At 49.0% G+C, this 8999-nt stretch overlaps 1 protein-coding gene across 1 annotated transcript in view; it reads left to right on the top strand.

Moving 5' to 3' along the window:
• The window catches only part of SLC39A10 (solute carrier family 39 (zinc transporter), member 10), a 48938-nt gene that overhangs the window by 28789 nt on the left and 11150 nt on the right, over window positions 1-8999 (top strand). The window contains exons 6-8 of the mRNA XM_015405584.1: window positions 1307-1427; window positions 4164-4535; window positions 8844-8924. Coding sequence (XP_015261070.1) covers window positions 1307-1427; window positions 4164-4535; window positions 8844-8924 — 574 coding nt within the window. The remainder of the gene's footprint in view (window positions 1-1306; window positions 1428-4163; window positions 4536-8843; window positions 8925-8999) is intronic.

Raw genomic sequence — 8999 nt, 5'->3', positions numbered from 1 at the left:
TTGCTTGTCTCTTCCTTGGTGGAACTGTCTGCCGAAGAACATCCGTGCCCTGCGGGACCTGATGCAGAGATGTTCTGCCAGGCATTTGGTTGAGGACGTGACGGCTCCGTCTTTCCGGGGCTCCCTCCCCCTTGCCTTCCCGTGAGGCCAGTGGCACCATTAGGGAAAAATGTTAACACCATCTTTTGGTTACTGCTGTGTTTTACGGGTTTTTTTTAATGCTGTTGATAAGATATTATGTTGTACACTGCCTTGAGCCTGGTTTTTCCAAGGGAGGGCAGTTTAAAAAAAAATCAAATTTAATAAATAATAAATTGAGTGGACAGTACTGACCTAGATGGACCAAGAGTCTAATTCAGGAGAAGGTAGCTTCACGTGTGACCCCTGTCAAGTTGCACCGGAAGGGATGGGGAACGGATGGTGGGTATTTTGCCAGCGTGCCAGAGGTCTCAGCTAAGGAGGCTGCCTTGCATACAAGATCTGCTTGAATTTAGGAAACTCAGCAGAGCAGGCGTGCCCTTGGCAACTGAGCACTTCCAACATTAACACTAGAGCTTGTTCTGCACCTTCAGAGGGTGCCGCGCCCGTTCCTCAGACGCCCGGCAGAGCCCTTTGCCTTCATCCCCGTTACAAGTTGATTGTGATGCTCCATGTTTGTTTTTTAACCATTTATTTATGAGTTTTACATGTACATAGTATCATAAAATCAGTTCTTATACATTCTGAGTCTGTCTTTCTAAGTCGTTATCTATCCATTTGTATACTCTCGACCATCTTTTCACATAAACATCATCATCCTTTCCTTGCATTACCATGCTCAGTTTATCCATTTCCGCTAAGTTCAATAGTTTATAAGTTATCTCCTCCCTGCAGGGAGTTTTATCTAGTTTCCAATATTTAGCGAACAGTATTCTAGCAGGCGTTAATATATATATATATCAGTAAGTAAACATCATTATAATCAAAACCTTCCAGAATCAAATCTAGTAAATATATTTCTGGTGCTAACGTAAGGTTTACATTTAGAATTTCTAGGATTATTTTCTGTACCTTCCGCCAATAATTTTGGATTTTTGCATAACGCCACCACATGTGATGGAACATTCCTACATTTCCAGCATTTATTGGAACTATTTGTGTAGCACCTTGCTATTTTTTCAGGGGGCCAGTACCATCTGTGAATCATTTTGAAAATATTTTCTTTATATGATATGGCCCTCATATATTTAGTTGTTTTCCATCTTTCCGGCCACTTGTCTATCTCTATGTTACGGCCTATATCCCTCCACGTTCTTGTCTCTTTCAGACCAAACAGAAATGGTGTAAGAAGCAGCAGAAGGCCGATGAGTCTCCAGTGGGGAGGAAGCTCTCGGATCACAAGCTGAACAGGCCCGACGCCGACTGGCTTCAGCTGAAGCCCCTGGCAGGTAAACTGCCCACCGCTCGTCTCCGTGCGCAGTCAGTCTCGCGTCAGCCACAAACCTGGATGAGCGGCAGCCTAACATCAGCCTTAACAAATCTTTTGAAACTGGCCGACAACTCCCATCAGTTAAAGCAATCTTAGTGTTTTTAAGAGTCCCGATTGTTTTAAAAATCTCCAAGCATTCGCATCTCAGTGCAAAATAGTTCTGGAGAAAGGAGCATGCTTTTCTCGGTTTCCCAGTGATACATACAAGTGTCGCAGCCGACACCATCTTGGAAAAGACGAGATACGTGGAGAAAGGCCTCTTCCAGGTTGGCCCTTGCCTTCTGTGATTGTGCAAGTTTGTGTCTGATGATTGACTTACAAAAACAACAACACGTTCTGCAGCCCATTCAACCAGGGGAGACTTTTTAGTCACTCATCTGAAAATGGATTTAGCTTTTGACTTGACTTTTGGAGTCAGCTCTTCCCATTAAGGAGCGTGGCTGTGGCCCTGGGCAGACAGAATGTTTGACCACAGTTTGGTTTGCTTGACTCTGTGTTAGCAGGAAGGGCTGGCTGCAAGCGAGGCTGGATTTGAACCAAGGAAGGAAAGGGGGGGGTGTTACATTTTCCAGGTCAAGACATGACCGTGAGCTTTTGGAACTTGCTGCTGGGGAATTTGGGAGGCTGATGGGAACAGAAGGGGAGCTTTATGGAGCTGGGGGTGGGGTCAGCCATTCCAACTGTCAGGAACAGCTTGAGACAAAGAGCTGTATGCCTCCTACAAGAACAGAATACTCTGTGATGCCTGAGGATGTTCATGGGCTTGGGTGTGCTTGAAGCAGGGCTTGACTGGAGCTTCCCTGTAGAACTACCAGAGGACATAGTGATGGCCACCAGAATAGACAGCTTTCAAAGAGGATTAGATAGATTTATGGCGTATGAGTGGCTACTAGCCACGGTGATTTAGGGGAACCTCTACATTCAGAGGCACTAATCCTCTGAATCTCAGAGCCAGGAGGCAACCTCAAGGGGAAGGCCTCGGCCTCTCTGCCCTGTTGTTGGCCGTTCAGAGGAACTGGTTGGCCACTGTGTGAGACAGGACGCTGGACTAGGTGGACTATTGGTCTGATACAGTACGGCTCTTCTTATCCGGGGAAGGCCTCGGCCTGTATGCCCTGTTGATGGGTGTCCAGAGGAACTGGTTGGCCACTGTGTGCGGCAGGATACTGGACTAGATGGACCAATGGTCTGATCCAGCAGGGCTCTTTTTATGTGCTTGTTGGGGGAAGGCCTCGGCCTCTCTGCCCTGCTGTTGGCCACCAAGAGGAACTGGTTGCTCACTGTTTGAGGCAGGATGCTGGACTAGATGGAGCACTGGTCTGATCCAGCAGGGCTCTTCTGGTGTTCTTATGATAAACCATGGTTTGACCTGGGCTTGGAAATGGTAGTTTGTGTTAACTGTGGTTAAACAGCAGCAGTATTTACCAAGCAAATCGCAGTTGACTAGTGAAAACTGCAGTATGTAAAAAATTTAAAACAAATGTTTTAAAAAAGGAATTTTGAAATAATTTAATTTTAGTTATATAGATTTTGAGTTTGAGCTGCACGTCTGAACGATCATGTACTTTGGTATTTCTCTACACATAATTTCAGAGGAGTAGCTGTGTTCATCCGATGCAATCAAAATAAAAGACTTAGACCAAGGCCTTTCGGAGGACGTAAGCATTCCTGGGTCTGCACCTGCTTCCGTACATGCATTGGGCCAGTGCCGATGTTGCAGTGGCAGAGCATTGTGCCGGTACCTGGCCCAGCATGGGAGTTCAGTTGCCATCCTCAGCTGCTTCACAACAGCCGTAGGATTGTGTCCCACCATAGAGAACAATGGAGGGGGATGGGGGCAACCTGTTTGGGGGCCCGTAGAACTGGACCCCCTGGTTCAATGTTCTTGAAACTTGGTGGGTATCTTGGGGAGAGGCCCCAGCAGCTACCCTGCGGGTTTGGAGCCTCTCCCTCAAACCCCCTCTCCTCCAGAATATACCATAAGATTTCACCATTGACTCCAATGGCCCATAGGATATACTGGGGCCGAATTGCCGCCGAATTGGCCCGCAGCAGCCTGAGAGGGGCCCAAATGGGCCGTTTTCAGGGGTGCATTCAGTTCAGACAAACCGAATGCACATCCCTAACTAAGAGGGCAATCCGTTGTGATTCCTGGAGAACGGCTGCCGCCACTGCTGGGGGGGGGGGAAGTAGGCGGGGGGCCGGGAGACTGACGGGCAGAAACAGGAGTGGGGTGGAGGCAGAAAGGAAGTGACAGGCATGGAGGGGGAAGAGAGAGTAAGAAAAGGGGTAGCAGGAAAGAGAAAGTGAGAGAAGAAAGAGTGTGAGAGAAGTAGGAGGAGAGGGGAAGAAGCAGAGGTGGTGGGGGGAAATGGGATAGCCGCTCCCGCAAGTTTCTTGTTTCCCACTTGTTTTCTATACATTTGAACTCAGTGCAGAATAGCGCAGGCTCTGTTATGTGGACAGCGCACAACCGTATATGTGTTAGTTCTTAAGGTGCCCAAAGACACCTTTGCTGGCTTTTGTATTGCTGTTGAGAAAACATGGCCCCTGCGCCCACTGTTTTCAACAGCATGTTGTCTCAGTGCAAATGCGACATCTTCAGCGCTGTAGCGAAGGACAGCGTCTCCGTCGTAATGAACACACTGTTGTCCGTCTCATGTAAAATCCCGTTTCTTTGGTTCCTTCAACACAGGAGCAGATGACTCCGTCCTGTCTGACGACCGACTTAATGAAACTGAATTAACCGACCTGGACGGTCAGCTCGACTCCATGCCAAAGACTTTCTTGTCTATGAAAAAGGGAAACAGCACGCTCCATTCTTATATCGACATCCCCCAAGATGTACGGAGCAACAACCTCCCCGACGTGGAGTACGTGGGCAACCATCGAGAAGACAAAATTGTTGTGCGGAAACACAACCACCTCTGGCCGCACAAACATTCCCATCATTCCCATGGCCACTGCCATTCCGGCAAAGACTTGAAAGACACCGGCATAGCAAATATAGCCTGGATGGTCATCATGGGGGATGGTATCCACAATTTTAGCGATGGCTTGGCCATTGGTAAGTCACAATTGGGGTCATGGGGCTCTCAGTTCTCTGTAAAGTGAGCATTGTAGTAGTGGCGTGAACGAGCACCCCGAGGGTCCCCCTCTCTGATAGTGTTTTGTCTAGCAAATTGCAGAGTGCTTCGGTGGACCCCGTCTTGCAGTCGTCGCTGCCCCGAGAAGATAGGTCAAGACAGGGAGCTGTGTTAGTCTGTCTGTAGCGGTAGAACAAGAGTTCAGGAGCACCTTAAAGACTAACCAGATTTGTGGCAGGGTAGGAGCTTTTGAGAGTCACTGCTCGCGTCTTCAGATAGTAGCGACTCATGAAAGCTCACCCCCTGCCACAAATTTGGTTAGTCTTTGAGGTGCTGCTGGGCTTGTGCTCTTTTCTCCTGCCCCAAGAAGTCACTGGTGTAGGACATCACCAGGTGTAGCCGAAGTTGTCCTCACCCCGTGGCCACCAGTTGCCTACAGCTGTGGCACAGAAGAAGGCCACTGGTGGAAGGGAGAGCCTGCCAGGTAGAGGCTCCTTCTAGTTGAGTGGGAGGGGAATGGGGACACTTTAGGAAGGATCTCCTCCTCTTTTGAAGAGAGCTTCAGGTGGGTTAACTGTGTTGGTCTGTGTCACGGCTCAGGTGGGGTGTCACCTGACGCTGCCACCACTCTGGTTTTAGGATCCCTTGAGAAGGCCCGGAGCCCCCTCCCAAGACCTTCAGACCTCCCTTGTTTGGCAGAAATCAGCGTGAGGACCAGGCAGAGTACACAACAAAGAAAAGGTTTATTTTTACAGGAGGTCAGCCCAATATGGGAAGCAAACAAGGTGCAAGAACAATATCAGTCAGGGGGGTGAAGAAAAAAGACTCCAAATGCCCTGACGCGACTAGACTCTCAGTCCCTGGCTCACTGCCTCAGTTGGGCCTGCGTCTGCTCACCCTTCCTCTCAGGGTGAGGGTCTCTTCCCTGCAGCAGCCTTCCTTCTGGCTCTGCCGCTCGGAAGAAAGAACAGCTCATCTTCTGTACCAGCTCTTTTGTTATAAGTCCCCTTTCCCTGTGATTGGCTAAAATTGGCGCCAAAACCTCTCAGGGGGGCTTCTGGGAGTTGTAGGCCTGGCCTCCTCCCACTCCTACTCAGGCTCCCTGGGCCTGCTAGGCCTTGCTTGCACAGCCCAGATCGTGACAGTCTGTAATAGAAGATTTGAGTCTAACAGCACCCTTAAACTGAGAGCCAGTTTGGTGTAGTGGTTACGGAGCGCGGACTCTAATCCGGGGGAACCGGGTTTGAGACCCCACTCCTCCACTTGCAGCTGCTGGTGTGACCTTGGGTCAGTGACAAGTTCTTTCAGAGCTGTTCTCTCAGGAGCAGTTCTCAGTCAGAGCTCTCTCAGCCCCACCTCCCTCACAGGGTGTTGTGGGGAGGGGAAGGGAAAGGGGATTGTAAGCCGCTCTGAGACTCCTTCGAAGTAGTGAAGGGCAGGGTATAAATCCAGTCTTCTTAAAGACCAACCAGATTTTCAGGATATAAGCTTTTGAGAGTCACAGGTACTTGAGGAAGGGATCTCTGAGTCTCAAAAGTTTATGCCCTGGAAATCTTGTTGGTTTCTCAAGTGCTCCTGGAATCTCGAATCTGTCCCTTCCGCTCTGAGACTTGTAAGAACTGCTGACGGGTTTGGATGAGGAGCAAAGAAGAGCTGCGGGGCCAGTTTCTAACTTACCAGGAAAGATACCGGGTGGCAGCAGGTTAGGTGGCCCTGCTGAGTCTCACACTCTCAGGAGTTCTTTCAGTCCTTTCAGGTCAGGCATGAATGGCTGCTTTTATTCCATTCAGTCAGCCTAGGCAATTCCACAACTGTGTTCCCTTGTGAATCACAGGCTGCAGAGCCTTAAGCAGAGACACGCAGTTTCCGGAAATTTTGGCGCGTGGGAGAGTCTACCCCCCCCCCTATGTGGACATTTTGTTAGGGACGTGGACATATGTGGCAGCAGAAAAGAGCAAGAGCCCAGTAGCATAAGATCGTAAGAGAAGCCAATGTTGGATCTGGCCAGTGGCCCATCCAGTCCAACACTCTGTCACACAGAGGCCAAAAATACCAGGGGCCATCAGGAGGTCCAGCAGTGGGGCCAGGACACTAGAAGTCCTCCCACTGTTGCCCCCGCCAAGCACCAAGAATACGGAGCATCCCTTGCCCCAGACTGAGAGTTCCTATCTATACCTAACATAAGAACATAAGAGAAGCCAATGTTGGATCTGGCCAGTGGCCCATCCAGTCCAACACTCTGTGTCACACAGATGCCAAAAATACCAGGGGCCATCAGTAGGTCCCCCCCAGTTGGACCAGAATGCCAGAAGCCCTCCCACTGTTGCCCCCCCCCAGCACCAAGAATACAGAGTATCCCTTGCCCCCAGACATAAGAGAAGCCAATGTGGGATCTGGCCAACGGCCCATCCAGCCCAACCCTCTTGTCACACAGTGGCCAAAAATACCAGGGGCCATCAGGAGGCCCAGCAGTGGGGCCAGGACACCAGAAGCCCCCCAAGCACCAAGAATACAGAGCATCACTGGCCCCAGACTGAGAGCAGTGAACTGCTGCACCTTATCCCTTTTTGGTGCATGTATCTTAGTTTTTTGCCCTCCCAGAGCTGAAAGCTGAAAATAGAAAACATTAATACTGGAGTAAAGCATTGTTCTCTAAACCGTGGAGTCTTGTGAGCAAAAATTCTACTTTGTGAGGCTCCACAGCTTAGAGGGAGCATTGGAGGGAACACTGGAGTAAAGTAACAAAAGTGTACAAAGACAGTCTCATGGGGTCATAAATGGGCTAGAGGTATATTTGGATAGCAAACTTCACAGTATTGAGAACATTAACTTTTCAGTAGTGTATGACGGTCCTCATGTTTGCATTATGCCGTTGTGGACAAAATTAGTCACATCCAGTGCTCCCTCTAAGCTGTGGAGTCTTGTGAGCAAAAATTCTACTTTGCAAGCTACTGGCATTAAAGCGATTTGGCTGCTGCATCAATTAGTTTGCTCTGGAGCCATCCTTCCTGAGCTAAGACAAAAATGTGTGAGCCGGATGCTAAAAAACTGTGAGCTGGCTCACACTAACTCAGCTTAGAGGGAAACACTGGTCACATCTAAATAGACCTTGAATATATATGTTCTGTGTGTCTACAGTATGTACAGGAATTATTGTTATCTGTATTTATAGTTCTTCTAAAAATCTTCATACTACAGATTTTTCTGGGTAAGATTCTGGTGTAGTGGTTAAGTGCACAGACTCTAATCTGGGAGAACCGGGTTTGATTCCCCACTTCTCCACCTGCAGCTGCTGGATGACCTTGGGCAGCCATAGTTCTGACGAGAGCTGTCCTCGAAATAGCCCTCTCAGCCCTGCCTACCTCACGGGGTGTCTTGTGGGGAGGGGAAGGGAAAGGAGTTTGTAAGCTGCTCTGGGACTCCCAAGTGAAGGACGGGGTATAAACCAATCTCCTCTTCTTCTTCCTTAAAAAACGTTTTACTTATTCCAAAAAGGGAAACATTTCATAGTTTTTTCCCCCCAGTGGTTTCCAGAATTTCAATTTAAAAAATATCCCTGTTTGGGGAACATTGAAACCAAGTGGGGGGAAATGTTGTCATTTGTCCCTGTCTCCCCCCGGCATGTGCATCTATGACCAGAGCCCACCGATACAGATAGGGCGTCTTCGCTTGGTCTTCTGCAGGCGATGCGTTTCCTCCTCAAGCATCGAGGCTGACTAAGTCATTCCAAGGCTGCCTTAGAACCTGCCGGCCCGGCGTCGCAGACACACGACTGGTTTCCCCTGCCCTTGTTGCTGGGAAGGCTGGCCAGGCAAGAGAAGTGTTCTTTCGCCCAGCAGCTGTCCTTAGCAAATGCCAGCATGAAGAGATTTTTGAGTGGTGTTAGCGGCTTAGTGCTTTCATGCTGTAAAGCCGTGCCAGAATAAGAATATTGCTTCTAGCTGGTGCCCGTCCAGGTTGGTGGAGGGAGTGCGCTGGGATAAAGAGTGCCAGCCGTGGGGAGAAAGGGTCAGAGCGCAGAGACATCCTTATCTCCCTCTAAAGGATTCCAGATCCTCCCCAAAGCCAAGGACAACTTATTGCCTTTTGCTGGCATTTATAAGATATTTCTGACAATGTGCTTCTGCTATATAGGACACAATTCCTAAAAAGAGGCACCGGCACGTAACCTGCACTGTCGCATTACATAATCTCGTCCAGGGAAGGCTTTCCTCTATTATTTCTGAAGGTAATCCGTTTTAACAATTGCAGCAATTATTCTTTTGTTCTTTTTCTCTCTCTCCATCCAGGAGCAGCATTCAGCGCCGGCTTGACGGGAGGCATTAGTACATCCGTAGCAGTATTTTGTCATGAGCTTCCCCACGAATTGGGTAACCGATTGATCAGATGCCGACTATGCATGCTTCCCTCTTTGCTTGGCAATCAAACGCAGGCATAGTCAGTAG

The sequence above is a fragment of the Gekko japonicus genome, unplaced genomic scaffold (assembly GCF_001447785.1).
Source record: "Gekko japonicus isolate JY-2015 unplaced genomic scaffold, Gekko_japonicus_V1.1 scaffold3002, whole genome shotgun sequence".
In the NCBI taxonomy this organism is placed as follows: Eukaryota; Metazoa; Chordata; class Lepidosauria; order Squamata; family Gekkonidae; genus Gekko; species Gekko japonicus.
Note: the sequence above shows the minus strand (reverse complement) of the source record. Positions and strands in the feature narration are given on the sequence as shown.